Source organism: Oncorhynchus kisutch, linkage group LG27 (genome assembly GCF_002021735.2).
Source record: "Oncorhynchus kisutch isolate 150728-3 linkage group LG27, Okis_V2, whole genome shotgun sequence".
Lineage (NCBI taxonomy): Eukaryota > Metazoa > Chordata > Actinopteri > Salmoniformes > Salmonidae > Oncorhynchus > Oncorhynchus kisutch.
In genome coordinates this window covers 32,851,709-32,867,626 of record NC_034200.2, presented here as the reverse complement: position 1 = coordinate 32,867,626, position 15,918 = coordinate 32,851,709, and the positions used below count along the sequence as shown (strand labels likewise).

Here is a 15,918-nt window from a genome sequence, read left to right as displayed (position 1 = left end):
TTTAATATTAAACATTGTGCATCAGCTGTTATTGACAAATAGACACACACCCCTGCCCCTCGTCTTACCACACGTAGCTGCTCTGTCCTGCCGATGGACGGAAAACCAGGACAACTCTATATTATCCATGTCGTCGTTCAGCCATGACTCGGTGAAACATAAGATATTACATGTTTTAATGTCCCATTGGTAGGATAGTCTCGGCCGTTCATCCAGTTTGTTTTCCAGTGATTGCACATTGGCCAATAGAACCAATGGTAGTGGTGATATTCTCACTCGCCTACGAATCCTAACAAGGCATCCCAACCTTCTCCCTCTGTATCTCTGCCTTTTCTTCCCGCAAATGACAGGGATTTGGGCCGGGTCTCCGGAGAGCAGTATATAATTTACGTCGGACTCATTTGCCCAGTTCAAGGTGAGTAATCGCTGTTCTGATGTCCAGAAGCTCTTTTCAGTCATAAGAGACCATAGCGTCAACTTTATGTTCAAAATAAGTTACAAACAATGCGAAAAAGCAAACAGAATAGCACAGTTGGTTAGGAGCCTGTAAAACGGCAGCCATCCCCTCTGGCGCCATTACTATATTGTGACACTACATCCGATGGATATGGATACTGCTTTAAAGCAAATTTCTGCAGCATCAGTAAAGATGTGATCAATACATGTTGATGATTCCATTCCTGTGCTGTTTGTAACTACCCTGGTAGGTTGATCGATAACCTGAACGAGGTTGCAGTTACTAGTTACAGTGTGAAGTTCTCTTGAGTGGGCAGCCTAATGAAAGCCAGTCAATATTTAAAATCACCCAGAAATTATACCTCTCTATCGATATCACATACATTATCAATCATTTCACATGTTATCCAGATATGGACTATTAGCACTTGGTGGCCTATAGCAGCTTCCCACAAGAATGGGATTCAAGTGAGACAGATGAACCTGTAGATCATGACTATAAAGCGCTACACCTCCACCATGGGCATTTCTGTCTTTTCTGTAGATGTTATAACCATGTGTTGCTACCACTGTATCATCAAAGGTATTATCTAAGTGAGTTTCAGAGATTGTCAGAATATGAATGTCATCTGTTACTAGTAAAAAATGTATTTCATGAACCTTGTTTCTTAAGCTACATATGTTCACATGGGCAATTTATTTTGCACTTTTCTGTGATACTTGATTGTTTTCATTGCTTTACTGGGATGCTTAGCAGAAGTAGACATGCTCATATTATTTATGTTAGTGCAGGGTGTGCTGCACACAGTGGACGTCCTACTAGGGCACACCACCTCAGTGCTAACAGTTTAACTCTGGTTCATAATGATTACTGCATACAATATATGTAGGATGAGCAGAGACATTCAGGTCAGTTAAGAGCGACATAAATTAGGTTACTTACATTGTGTCTACCAACGCACAAGGGATAATGTACATTTGCTGAAGCATTATGACAACTCAGTGACACAATGGTAGGGATTAACTGAGCTGGGCTTGGGTCATTGATCACAGCAATCAGTATGTATTATGAATAAGAGGCATTTTGTTTGCATAAACCTAAATGTGTTTTCATAGTTTCAGTATTTGACATGTACGTGATGAAGTAACTATAGATTATGATGTCTTTACTACATTTTGTCATCCATCCATTTATCCATCCATCCTACCAGAGGGATAATGCCTTGCTGGTCCTTCTGGTCCTGCTTGCCCATCATGGTGTAGCTCTTCCCAGATCCAGTCTGGCCATATGCAAAGATACACACGTTGTAGCCCTCAAAGGCATGCAGCAACATCTCCTCTCCAATGTCTTTGTACACCTGCTTCTGTGAATGATAGTTGATGTCGTCCGGCTGCAGAGAGAGAGAGAGAGAGAGAGAGAGAGAGAGAGAGAGAGAAACAGAGAGAGAGAGAGAGAGAGAGAAACAGAGAGAGAGAGAGAGAGAGAGAGAGAGAGAGAAACAGAGAGAGAGAGCAAGAGAGGAGAGAGAATGAGAGAAACAGAGAGAGAGAGCAAGAGAGGAGAGAGAATGAGAGAGAGAGAGAGAGAGAAACAGAGAAGAGAGAGCAAGAGAGGAGAGAGAGAGAAACAGAGAAGAGAGAGCAAGAGAGGAGAGAGAATGAGAGAGAGAGAGAGAGAAACAGAGAAGAGAGAGCAAGAGAGAGAGAGAAACAGAGAAGAGAGAGCAAGAGAGGTTAGAGAAACAGAGAGAGAGAGAGAGCAAGAGAGGTTAGAGAAACAGAGAGAGCGAGAGAGCAAGAGAGGTTAGAGAAACAGAGAGAGCGAGAGAGCAAGAGAGGTTAGAGAAACAGAGAGAGCGAGAGAGCAAGAGAGGTTAGAGAAACAGAGAGAGAGAGAGAGAGCAAGAGAGGTTAGAGAAACAGAGAGAGAGAGAGAGCAAGAGAGGAGAGAGAAACAGAGAGAGAGAGAGAGAGCAAGAGAGGAGAGAGAAACAGAGAGAGAGAGAGAATGAGAGAGAGAGAGAGAAACAGAGAAGAGAGAGCAAGAGAGGAGAGAGAAAGAGAGAAGAGAGAGCAAGAGAGGAGAGAGAATGAGAGAGAGAGAGAGAGAAACAGAGAGAGAGAGAGAGCAAGAGAGGTTAGAGAAACAGAGAGAGAGAGCGAGCAAGAGAGGTTAGAGAAACAGAGAGAGAGAGAGAGCAAGAGAGGTTAGAGAAACAGAGAGAGAGAGAGAGCAAGAGAGGTTAGAGAAACAGAGAGAGAGGAGAGAGCAAGAGAGGTTAGAGAAACAGAGAGAGAGAGAGAGCAAGAGAGGTTAGAGAAACAGAGAGAAGAGCAAGAGAGGAGAGAGAGGGCAAGAGAGGTTAGAGAACAGAGAGAGAGCAAGAGAGGAGAGAGAGGGCAAGAGAGCAAGAGAGGAGAGAGAGGGCAAGAGAGGAGAGAGAAACGAGAGAGAGAGGCGCAAGAGAGGTTAGAGAAACAAGAGAGAGAGAGAGCAAGAGAGGTTAGAGAAACAGAGAGAGAGCAAGAGAGGAGAGAGAGGGCAAGAGAGGTTAGAGAAACAGAGAGAGAGCAAGAGAGGAGAGAGAGGGCAAGAGAGCAAGAGAGGAGAGAGAGGGCAAGAGAGGAGATGAGAAACAGAGAGAGAGAGCGCAAGAGAGGTTAGAGAAACAGAGAGAGAGAGAGAGCAAGAGAGGTTAGAGAACAGAGAGAGAGAAAGAGCAAGAGAGGTTAGAGAAACAGAGAGAGAGAGAGAGCAAGAGAGGAGAGAGAAACAGAGAGAGAGAGAGAGCAAGAGAGAGAAACAGAGAGAGAGAGAGAGCAAGAGAGGAGAGAGAAACAGAGAGAGAGAGAGAGCGCAAGAGAGGTTAGAGAAACAGAGAGAGAGAGAGAGTGCAAGAGAGGTTAGAGAAACAGAGAGAGAGAGAGAGCAAGAGAGGTTAGAGAAACAGAGAGAGAGAGAGAGCAAGAGAGGTTAGAGAAACAGAGAGAGAGAGAGAGCAAGAGAGGTTAGAGAAACAGAGAGAGAGAGAGAGCAAGAGAGGAGAGAGAAACAGAGAGAGAGAGAGAGCAAGAGAGGAGAGAGAAACAGAGAGAGAGAGAGAGCAAGAGAGGAGAGAGAAACAGAGAGAGAGAGAGCAAGAGAGGAGAGAGAAACAGAGAGAGAGAGAGCAAGAGAGGAGAGAGAAACAGAGAGAGAGAGAGCAAGAGAGGAGAGAGAAACAGAGAGAGAGAGCAAGAGAGGAGAGAAACAGAGAGAGAGAGAGAGAGAGAGCAAGAGAGGAGAGAGAGAGAGAGAGAGCAAGAGAGGAGAGAGAGAGAGAGAGAGAGCAAGAGAGGAGAGAGAGAGAGAGAGAGCGCAAGAGAGGAGAGAGAAACAGAGACAGAGAGCAAGAGAGAAACAGAGAGACAGAGAGCAAGAGAGGAGAGAGAGACAGAGAGAGAGAGATATTGGGCGAGAGCGCAAGAAGAGAGAGAGTGAGAGAGGAGAGCGAAAGGGATTGAGGTTTAATACACCTTTATTAAGCAATTACAGAGTAAATACTGACCTCATGACTTGCATGATCTTTAAATGCACGACATTCAAGTCTCTAGTGTGGGACTTGTGTGGCAAAACTCACCGTGGTATGTGACCAGTAGGAGTAGTCGAAGTTGAAGCTCTTGTTCTCCTTCGGCTGTTTGGGGTTTAGGATTGCTGAAAGGACAGACAGGAAGGAAACAAAGGTTAGAAGTATCCAAACCAAACCCAGAAATCTACACCAAGTAAACTATTGTGATATATTATATATCTGGTCTGCCATATACAGTGTATTTGGCTGACTACATACAGAAGGTACAATTAGTGGAAAATGCATTGTCATCATTTCAGGAAGAATTGTGGAGCTGGTGGAATCTGAAAATAGGCCAAGCGTTTGTGGAAAACTGAGCAAGTCCGTCTCTGTGAAAGCTTTAATGGCCAAGCCACAGAAGCAGAGAAAGCACCTGGCAGCAGCTGGTGTCTGTGGCCCTTAGAGGTAATGCAGCGATTAGGTTCATCTGAGCCTGACTGATACAGCCGCATCATCAGTGGTGTCTGACCAATCATGATGTCACTTATGTCATAGACTGGGGAATGTACTCGCGTGCACGTGCTAGTCAGAACTAGGAAACTGACCTTTTCAACTTGCTAGCACGTGAACGCGGCTAGAGTACATTCCCCAGTCTATGGCATAAGTGATATTATGATTGGTCAGACACCACTGATGATGCTGCTGTATCAGCATTAGGTATTGATAGAGATATGTAGGCAGTCACAGGAAGGATGAAGGCAGTCACAGGAAGGATGTAGGCAGTCACAGGAAGGATGTAGGTAGTCACAGAAAGGATGTAGGCAGTCACATGAAGGATGTAGGTAGTCACAGAAAGGATGTAGGTAGTCACAGAAAGGATGTAGGCAGTCACAGGAAGGATGTAGGCAGTCACAGGAAGGATGTAGGCAGTCACAGGAAGTATGTAGGCAGTCACAGGAAGGATATAGGCAGTCACAGAAAGGATGTAGGCAGTCACAGGAAGGATGTAGGCAGTCACAGAAAGGATGTAGGCAGTCACAGAAAGGATGTAGGCAGTCACAGAAAGGATGTAGGCAGTCACAGGAAAGATGTAGGCAGTCACAGGAAGGATGTAGGCAGTCACAGAAAGGATGTAGGCAGTCACAGGAAGGATGTAGGCAGTCACAGAAAGGATGTAGGCAGTCACAGAAAGGATGTAGGCAGTCACAGAAAGGATGTAGGCAGTCACAGGAAGGATGTAGGCAGTCACAGAAAGGATGTAGGCAATCACAGGAAGGAAGTAGGCAGTCACAGAAAGGATGTAGGCAGTCACAGAAAGGATGTAGGCAGTCACAGGAAGGATGTAGGCAGTCACAGGAAGGATGTAGGCAGTCACAGAAAGGATGTAGGCAGTCACAGGAAGGAAGTAGCCAGTCACAGAAAGGATGTAGGCAGTCACAGAAAGGATGTAGGCAGTCACAGAAAGGATGTAGGCAGTCACAGGAAGGAAGTAGGCAGTCACAGGAAGGAAGAAGTTGAAAGTCGTAAAACAATGTTTCAGTTGAACAGTAGAATGCGTCAGTAGCTATGTTTCCATCCAAATATTCTAAAATCCGCATGAAAAACGCACAGAAATCCACACACAAAATTTTATTTTTCATGTACAGAATACAAATCTAAAGGTCAATGTGTTTCCATCTCAGTTCAGCTCTACCGATAGTTTTGTCACAAAAACTGTTGAATTTAAATAGCAAATGTGTCTACTCTGGTCTTTGCATGTGCTCTCTACCCAACAGCTCGCAGGTAGGCTGTGCGGGAAGGCTGGTCTACATGATGAGATTATTATGGATAAGAGTGAGAATATTTTTATTTGTCAAACGCAGACAAGCATCGATCATCATGTCACCAAAAATCAGACCCTCAATATTTATTGGAAAGGAGCATCAAGATCACTGTGCACTTCCCCACCTTGTGTAGTTCATCATAACTTATTTAATCTGTAGCCTAATAAACTGCATGGTTTCCTGAGTTGTAGTGGGAGGACCACACACCATATCATCGCGTAACTCCAAGTTTACTTCCTATATGATGGTTATTATATCAATATTAGCTCATAAAGGCATGTCGACTGCCATTATCAACTAAATTCATTTTACAGACACAAAAAGATCCCACCATATCGAATCAACAAATTATCTGTCAGCATTTATAGAATTGCCCTGAAACTTCCTGTTTCCATCACAGCTGTCGTGATTTTTTTGGTTCATAACAAATGACTTTAATCACATAAAAACTGTAGATGGAAATGTGGTTACAATCCCTCAGTGATACAAGACAGATGAGATTTCTGCAAGCATTCCCATCCTAATAGTCTAAAGTTCCTTGAAATAACCGTAGAGTGGAAGCAACCAGGAAGAGGATGATGCTAGCTGATGTTTACATGGTAAACAGTACAATGTATTACCTTTCACCAAAGCAATTTCAGAGATTTCCAGAGATCTAACCTAATCTGTACTGTCATGACGTTGGCCTTTTTGGGTATAGCAAGCCCATCCCCCTATTTTCCCTTGGTGCCCCGATTTCATAGTTAATTAGTTACGTGATTAATCAGTTGGTCGCATAGTAACTAATTACAGAGAATCTTTGATAAAAACTATCAGTCTTCAGTTAATAATAGTAAAGACGCGACAGTACCAGGCCAAAGATTGTGGGAATGAGGTCATAAACAGACCCGCCGACAGGCACAAAGCAGAGGAACAAGACACACCCACACACACATCAGCTGACTCAGTGTCTCAGCTCAGACAGAAACAACGAGGCCTATTGGTCCCTCTGGCTCGAGGGATAAGACGCTCTAGAGGTCCACACACACAGACACACTCGGTTCTGACTGGACCCTTTGTTTCACTTCCTATGGAGATGTGTTACAAGCCCCACTGCCCACCGTCACATTGCTTTCAAGCGTGTATTTTACATGTATTTTAAAACCATATACAATGTCATATCGTCAATGTCGGATGAAAATCTCTTCTCTCCAAAACAGAAGCTTTTCTTGACCACAATTTTCCCATGAATGAGCAAAAAAATATGAAACTTCAGAATGATTATTTATTTATCTAGGCAAGTCAGTTAAGAACAAATTCTTATTTACAACGACAGCTTAAGAACAGTGGGTTAACTGCCTTGATCAGGGACAGAACGACCCATTTTTAACTTGTCAACTTGGGGATTTGATTTAGCAACCTTTCGGTTACTAGCCCAACGCTCTAACCACAAGGCTACCATCTTGGTCCTTGGTCCGAGAGTCATGAAATGTTCAGAGTACATTTTGGGGGGAGTTACTGCTCTCAACAAATTTAAAACATTTCAAATGTAACGGCAAAAAAAAAAAGGAGTTACAAGATTTTTCATCAGACCGCAACAATATGAGATCGTCTCCTGAAGGCCCAATCTAAATCAGACCATAATAGTAAATATTTCATCAAACTGTATTTATTATTGTCAAGAACATATTTGCCTGGAGTTATCAGACTGGAAAATGATGTATATCACAATGGAAGGCCTTTCAAGGATTTGTCACGCCCTGATCTGATTTACCTGTCCTTGTGCTTATCTCCACCCCCCTCCAGGTGTCGCCCATCTTCCCCTTATCCCCTGGGTACGGTGTTTTCTGTTTGTCTGTTGCCAGTTTGTCTTGTTTGTTCAAGTCAACCAGTGGTTTGTCTCAGCTCCTGCTTTTCCCCAGTCTCTCTTAGTCTCGCCATCCTGGTTGTGACCCTTGCTTGTCCTGACTCTGAGCCTGCCTGCCGTCCTGTCCTTTGCCCCTACTCTGGAGTACCGACTTCTGCCTGACCTGACCCTGGGCCTGCCTGCCGTCCTGTGCCTTTGCCCCTACTCTGGAGTACCGACCTCTGCCTGACCTGACCCTGGGCCTGCCTGCCGTCCTGTGCCTTTGCCCCTACTCTGGAGTACCGACCTCTGCCTGTCCTGACCCTGGGCCTGCCTGCCGTCCTGTCCTTTGCCCCTACTCTGGAGTACCGACCTCTGCCTGACCTGACCCTGTGCCTGCCTGCCGTCCTGTGCCTTTGCCCCTACTCTGGAGTACCGACCTCTGCCTGACCTGACCCTGGGCCTGCCTGCCGTCCTGTACCTTTGCCCCACTACTCTGGATTATCGACCCCTGCCTGTCTTGACCTGTTGTTTGCCTGCCCCTGTTGTTACAATAAACATTGTTACTTCAACACAGTCTGCACTTAGGTCTTGCCTGAAACTTGATAGGATTCATCAATACATATTCCAGAGATCACTATAGAACATTGGCTACATTGCCTACTATAACAATGGCACACAAGGCATAAAACCAGCATTTCCCCTACCAGTACTTAGCCAATCACTGCCTTCATCAGTTGACCCCCAACTAAAATATTTTAGATTTGACATACACTACATTACCAAAAGTGTGTGGACACCTGCTTGTCGAACATCTCATTCCAGAATCATGGGCATTAATATAGAGTTGGTCCCCCCCTTTGCTGCTATAACAGCCTCCACTCATCTGGGAAGGCTTTCCACTAGATGTTGGAACATTGCTGCGGGGTCATGCTTCCATTCAACCACAAAAGCATTAGTGAGGTCAGGCACTGATGTTCGACGATTAGGCCTGGCTCGCAGTCAGTCGGGATTCCAATTCATCCCTAAGGTGTTCAATGGGGTTGAGGTCAGGGCTCTGTGCACGCCAGTCATGTTCGTCCACACCGAACTCAAAAAAACATTTCTGTATGGACCTCGCTTTGTGCACGGGGGCATTGTCATGCAGAAACAGGAAAGGGCTTTCCCCAAACTGTTGGATTCACAGAATCATCCAGAATGTCATTGTATGCTGTAGCGTTAAGATTTCCCTTCACTGGAACTAAGGGGCCTAGCCCGAACCATGAAACACAGCCCCAGACCATTATTTCTCCTCAACCAAACTTTACAGTTGACACTATGCATTGGGGCAGGTAGCGTTCTCCTGACATCCGCCAAACGGTGAAGTGTGATTCATCACTCCAGACAATGCGTTTCCACTGCTCCAGAGTTCAATAGCGGCGAGCTTTAGACAACTCCAGCTGACGCTTGGCATTGCACATGGTGATATTAGGCTTGTGTGCAGCTGAGTGGTGTTGCTTTTAGAAATTTCCACTTCACAATAACAGCACTTACAGTTGACCGGGGCAATTCTAGCAGGGCAGAAATTTGACAAACTGACTTGTTGGAAAGGTGGCATTCTATGACGGTGCCATGTTGAAAGTCACTGAGCTCTTCAGTAAGGCCATTCTACTGCCAATGTTTGTCTATGGAGAGTGCATGGCAATGTGCTCGATTTTATACACCTGTCAACAATGGGTGGGGCTGAAATAGCCGAATCCACTAATTTGAAGGGTATTCACATTCATCTGTATACAGTGCATTCGGAAAGTATTCAGACCCCTTGACCTTTTCCACATTTTGTTACATTACAGCCTTATTCTAAAATGGATTAAATGAAATAATTTTCTCATCAATCTACACACAATACCCCACAATGACAAAGCAAAAACAGTTTGTTTACATATATATATTTTTTTTTTGGGGGGGGGGGTATTTTACACCCCTTTTTCTCCCCAGTTTTCAATCTTGTCACATCGCTGCAACTCCCCAATGAGCTTGGGAGAGGCAAAGGTGGAGTAATGCATCCTCCGAAACATGACCCGCCAAGTAAAGACCCACCGGCAAAACCCTCCCTAACCCGGACGACGCTGGACCAATTGTCGCAGTCCTATGGGACTCCCAGCCATGGCCGTTTCTAGCACAGCCCGGGAATGAACCCGGTCTGTAGTAACGCCCCTAGCACTGCGATGAGGGGCCTTAGACCGCTGCACTACTCAGGAGGCCCTCGAAAACAGGTTTTTAGAAATGTTTGCAAATGTTTTAAACATAAAAATGTAAAACTGATTTACATAAGTATTCAGACCCTTTGCTATGAGACACGAAATTGAGCTCAGGTGCATCCTGTTTCCAATTATCATCCTTGAGATGTTTCTACACCTATGGTACATTCAATTGATTGGACATGATTTGGAAAGGGACACACCTGTCTATATAAGGGTCTACAGGTGACAGTGCATGTCAGAGCAAAAACCAAGCCATGAGGTCGAAGGAATTGTCCGTAGAGCTCAGACACGGGATTGTGTTCAGGCACAGATCTGGGGAAGGGTACCAATAAATTTCTGCAGCAAGAACACAGTGACCTCCATCATTCTTAAATGAAGAAGATTGGAACCACCAAGACTCTTCCTAGAGCTGGCCGCCCAGCCAAATTGAGCAATCGGGGGAGAAAGGCCTTGGTCAGGGAGGCGACCAAGAACCCGATGGTCACTCTGACAGAGCATTTATGGTAGAGTGGCCAGACGGAAGCCACTCCTCAGTAAAAGGCCCATGACAGCCCGCTTGGAGTTTGCCAAAAGGCACCTAAAGGACTCTCACACCATGAGAAACAAGATTCTCTGGTCTGGTGAAACCAAGCCTGAATGTCAAGATTCACGTCTGGGGGAAACCAGGCACTGCTCATCACCTGGCCAATAACATCCCTATGGTGAAGCATGGTGGTGGCAGCATCATGCTGTGGGGATGTTTTTCAGCGGCAGGGACTGGGAGACTAGTCAGGACCGAGGGAAAGTTGAACGGAGCAAAGTGTAGAGAGATCCTTGATGAAAACCTGCTCCAGAGCGCTCAGGACCTCAGATTGGGCGTAGGTTCACCTTCCAACAGAACAACAACCCTAAGCACACAGCCAAGACAATGCAGGAGTGGCTTCGGGACAAGTCTCTGAATGTCCTTGAGTGGCCCAACTAGAGCACAGACCTGAACCCGATCAAACATCTCTGAAGAGACCTGAAAATAGCTATGCAGCGACACTCCCCATCCAACCTGGCAGAGCTTGAGAGGATCTGTAGAGAATGGGAGAAACTCCCCAAATAAAGGTGTGCCAAGCTTGTAGCGTCATGCCCAAGAAGACTCAAAGCTGTAATCGCTGCCAAAGGTTCTTCAACAAAGTACTGAGTAATGGGTCTGAATACCTATGTAAATGTGATATCATTTTTTATTTTTTTACACATTTGCAACAAAACAAATCCTATTTTTTATCATGTTATTCAATTATTACCATGCAACTGCAACAAAGATAACTCAGACGTGCAAGTGCCTTTTGCATTTTCTTACAATACTAGAAATGTCTTAAAACACCAAATATCCAATGCTCACTTGTGGTGTTCCCTGTCATCTGGATGATGCACTTGCTCTCCTTCCCGATCTCTCGAGAGTTGAAGGGACGGACCCGGACTGCCACTTTCACTGAAGCCCCCGCCATGCTTCCTGTCAGTGGAGGGCAACGTGTTTATAGAGGAGTTCAGTCAGGAGGGGAGGGGCTTGTCACCAGGTAGACACCTGACACCTGTGAAGAGGGATGTCATGGTGAGATAAAATCAGATCTTCATTCAGAGCTTCAACTACTTTGTAATGCCATCATCTAACATAAAAACGGGTAACAACTTTACATAACCTGCGTGGTTGCATTGTGATGCAGTTATAGTGCATTGAAAGACTTCATGAGGACCTGGCATGTTATAATGATCCTGACTAAATGCCAGCCAGTCACCTTGTTTTTAGTAGCACTGTCTGGTTGTAAAGTCTAGCCACATATATTTCCCTTATGAATTGACTGCTAGATGACATGCAGTGTTTCTTATTCTGGAAGAATCACATGACATGTTGTCATTGTCTACTTATTGCACACAGAATGAAGTTCTCCTAAATCTATTTTTGACTACCACAAACGTAGACTAGGCAGCCCTACATGCTGCGTCATTCGCCACCTCCTCAATGAATTCGGATGACCCACATCATCACCTGCACTTCATGAATCAATGTATCGGTATAGTTGATTTGCCTACGATACATCACGCCATCATCACAATGTAGGCCCTCCTTCTTACTTTTTTTTCTTTAGTCGGGATAATTCAAAACCTAAAATTAAAATATTCTCAATAAAGTGCGTCATTTTAGTCGACTATAAACTAGTACATGCTGGGGTAAACATTCTAATCTAGGCTATCTCAAATTAAAATGGCTGCTTTCATCGTAGCGGACATCATTCCTTATCTTTCTCCATCCTCGACGGACCTACTTACAATGGGCGCGTCTACAACGCTGCAGCTGACAATGCCGACGTTACTGCACCTGCCTGAAGAGTCATAGCCTATGGGTAATAATATGTAGCCTAACTGGGGCCTGGGTCTGTTGTCCTATATTGACCAAAAAATGTACCACCCATTACAAAATGGGTTGGCTTGTTACGTTTCATGAATTCGTTGATTCTACAGACAGCAAAATCCACTCGGCGCAGCAGCTAAAAATCTCAGTCATATCATTTTATGTGCACACTGTAAGACATAGCATCATAAAACCTACGGCCCGCAAAAATAATGTAATAAATACATAAATGACATAATTGACATGGATATTAAAGTGACAAATGTTAGTATGCAGCAACCTAGTTCGTGGTTTTTTGTTTACACTCGAAAAGACCCAACATTCATAATGTAAATATTGTTATCTCCACCATCTAGCGCTGCCGCACCTCAAAGCAAACGCACTGTCGAAGCAATTTAATATAGGCCATCACTCAATTTACTGCTAGGCTATTCGCCCACTGTAGAAATCAATGTCATTGAATTCCTCCAGACATAAATTAATCCCTGCCACACATTAACAAATTCATTGATTATCAGATTTTGTTGTTTATTTTGGACTGTGGATCTGATCAAATTAAAGAAGCTATTGACAAGATGATTCTATACATTTAAAAACAATTGTTTCACAATGTCTAATTATGTGGATGCCAATGTTCCTCAAAATAACAACACATTTAGTTTGCATTATCCAAATAATCCAGACTTCATGCATAAACAAGGCGCAGTGCTCTTTTAAAATCCTTGTTTACTGCCCCAAGATAAGGAAGAAGAGCCTCAAAATGGCCAATCCAAACAGACAACCATGAGGAACAACAACACCGTTGGTTCCCCACTGCGTCAACCCAAGACCGTGATCAGAAACAACATCTCATCAGAAAAGAACAAAACCTCAAATTGTCTTACCAAACCACCTCGAATTCAACAACCGCAGCGGGTTCCTCCTTGATATTTTTCCTTCCGTTAATATCAGCTAACAGCCTCCCTCAGTGTATCCATGCAGGGAGTATCCGCTTCGAGCAATAGAGAGAAAAGGAGTGAGCTAGACCACCCCAGTCAGGGCTATGGCTGGGTGGGTTCCAACAACAGGGCCTGGTACACAGTGGTGCGTCAGTCGGTCTGCCAGCCAAGGGTAGGGGAGTGAACGGGGAGGAGAGAGAGAAGGGGGCTAGACTGGATTAATGCAGGAGGAGAGCTCGGAGAGAGAGAGAGAAAAATTGGTGCTGATGATGATGTCAATGATGACATCATCAGCATCATCGGAGTGGAGCAGGTAGAGAACAGTGAAGCAGCGCAGAGAAGGAGGGGGGGGGGGGGGGGGGGGGGGAGGGAGCAGGGAAAGGAATGGGAGGGGTAGGAGGAGAAGACCAGGTTGAGGGCGGAGGCATGCAGGTACCAATGGGAAGCCCCCATTATACAAAGCACAGATAATTTGAGGTGGTGCAGATCTCATTGGTTTCTCACTGAGCTAAACAATAGATAGTAAGGTTGTAATTCTATACCTACAGTACTACAACAGAAATGTATCCACTGGCTGTCCAATGAATGAAGTCTTTGTTGTACAAGTTCAAGTATTTAGCTGTGTGGGCAATAGTTAACAATGTAGGCTATTGTTTCTCATAAATATGGTTTCTTTGTCAAGTGACCGCAACACATCTATGTTATTATACTGGACTGTAACGCTATTACAGAGTAGAGAGCAGAGATATGTTAATACATCTTCATAGAAGTAAGCATGTCTTTTATTGTATTTGACATTTTCATGAATGATCTATGGAGGAAGCATATTATACTTGAATGGGATTTTCCTCCCTCCAAGATATTCCACGTAAACTCTTTCATCAAATCATTTCACAAAGTAATCCATTTGAATGAACAGGATCAAACCTTGATCACATACCCTGTCAGAGCCTGGTCATAGAGGGAGCTGAGGAAGGTCATATAAACTCATTGTTTGGACCCCATCTGCTGGACAGCTGTCACTATTACATAAAGCCAACATACACTGAGTGTACCAAACATTAGTAACACCATCCTAAGGTGCAAAGGACCTTGTGAAGATGCTGGAGGAAACAGGTACAAAAGTATCTATATCCACAGTAAAAGAGTCCTATATCGACATAACCTGAAAGGCCGCTCAGCAAGGAAGAAGCCACTGCTCCAAAACCGCCATAAAAAAGCCAGACTACGGTTTAAAACTGCACTTGGGGACAAAGATCTTACTTTTTGGAGAAATGTCCTGTGGTCTGATGAAACAAAAATAGAACTGTTTGGCCATAATGACCATCATTATGTTTGGAGGAAAAAGGGGGATGCTTGCAAGCTGAAGAACACCATCCCAACCGTGTAGCACGGGGGTGGCAGCGTCATGTTGTTGGTGTGCTTTGCTGCAGGAGGGACTGGTGCACTTCACAAAATAGACGCCATCACGAGGAAGGAAAATTATGTGGATATATTGACCCCAAGCATACTTCCAAAGTTGTGGCATAATGGCTTAAGGACAACAATGTCAAGGTATTGGAGTGGCCATGACAAAGCCCTGACCTCATTCCTATAGAAAATTTGTGGGCAGAACTGAAAAAGCTTGTGCGAGCAAAGAGGCCGACAAACCTGACTCAGTTACACCTGACAGTTACATCTGTCAGGAGGAATGGGCCAAAATTCACCCAACTTATTGTGGGAAGCTTGTGGAAGACTACTCGGAACGTTTGACTCAAGTTAAACAATTTAAAGGCAATGCTACCAAATACTAATTGAGTGCATGTAAACTTCTGACCCACTGGGAATGTGATGAAAGAAATAAAAGCTGAAATAAATAATTCACTCTGCTATTATTCTGACATTTCACATTCTTAAAATAAAGTGGTGATCCTAACTGACCTAAAACAGGGATTTTACTAGGATTAAATGTCAGGAATTGTGAAAACTGAGTTAAAATATATTTGGCTAAGGTGTATGTAAACTTCAGACTTCAACTGTACTACAGTATATCTCCGATGTATTTATCTCAATTCACACTTGTGGTGGCTGCAACTTCAAATTCAAGCCCTAAATTTCTCTCTCCTCAGACACAATACCCTGTTTCTTGTAGATAGAGTTGCATCTCTTGGGGAAACGCCTATTTTCATGTACCAGCAGAGAATCTTGGTTAACCCGGAACTAAAATATGGCGTAATTTGGTCAGATGCTTGGTACCATTAATGTTCACGTAGTCTGTCTATGAGATTTTAGAAAATGTCAGACTCTTGTTTCATTGTCAGTATGTCTGTATTAGTGTAACATGTTATCATAATTTTATTGTCTTTGTAGATATTGACATTCTGTACACTGGCTCTCAAAAGGCCTTGAATGTACCCCCTGGCACAGCACCCATCTCTTTCAATGAAAGAGCATGGTAAGGACTCTGTGTATTTGTGTGCATGCGTGTGTGTTGTATGAGTTACAGGAGAAAGAGAGGGATAATTATTGAATTGAGACAAAGTGAATGTTTGAAATTTGAGAAATATGGACTTTTACACTCCCTCTTAATACCCCATACAGCCAAAATATGTTCAACAGGAAAACAAAACCAGTGTCCTACCTCTTTGACATGACCCACTTGTCTAACTACTGGGGAAACGATGGTCAACAAGCCAGACTGTTAAGTCTACAGTATCCTCATGAACACT

General features: G+C 44.1%; 1 protein-coding gene across 16 annotated transcripts in view; it reads right to left on the bottom strand.

The window, feature by feature from the left end:
* The window catches only part of LOC109872190 (kinesin-like protein KIF1A), a 56,420-nt gene extending 42,985 nt beyond the window's left edge, over positions 1 to 13,435 (bottom strand). For 8 of the 16 annotated variants that reach the window (XM_031806830.1, XM_031806833.1, XM_031806822.1 and 5 more), the window contains exons 1-4: positions 13,157 to 13,435; positions 11,265 to 11,454; positions 4,077 to 4,150; positions 1,665 to 1,847 (exon numbers count right to left, since the gene is read on the bottom strand). In XM_031806830.1, the coding sequence (XP_031662690.1) occupies positions 1,665 to 1,847; positions 4,077 to 4,150; positions 11,265 to 11,370 (363 nt within the window). In that variant the 5' untranslated portion in view covers positions 11,371 to 11,454; positions 13,157 to 13,435. The remainder of the gene's footprint in view (positions 1 to 1,664; positions 1,848 to 4,076; positions 4,151 to 11,264; positions 11,455 to 13,156) is intronic. The other 8 variants (XM_031806828.1, XM_031806831.1, XM_031806827.1 and 5 more) reach the window with 1 other exon arrangement.
* Between the last annotated feature and the right edge of the window lie 2,483 nt (positions 13,436 to 15,918).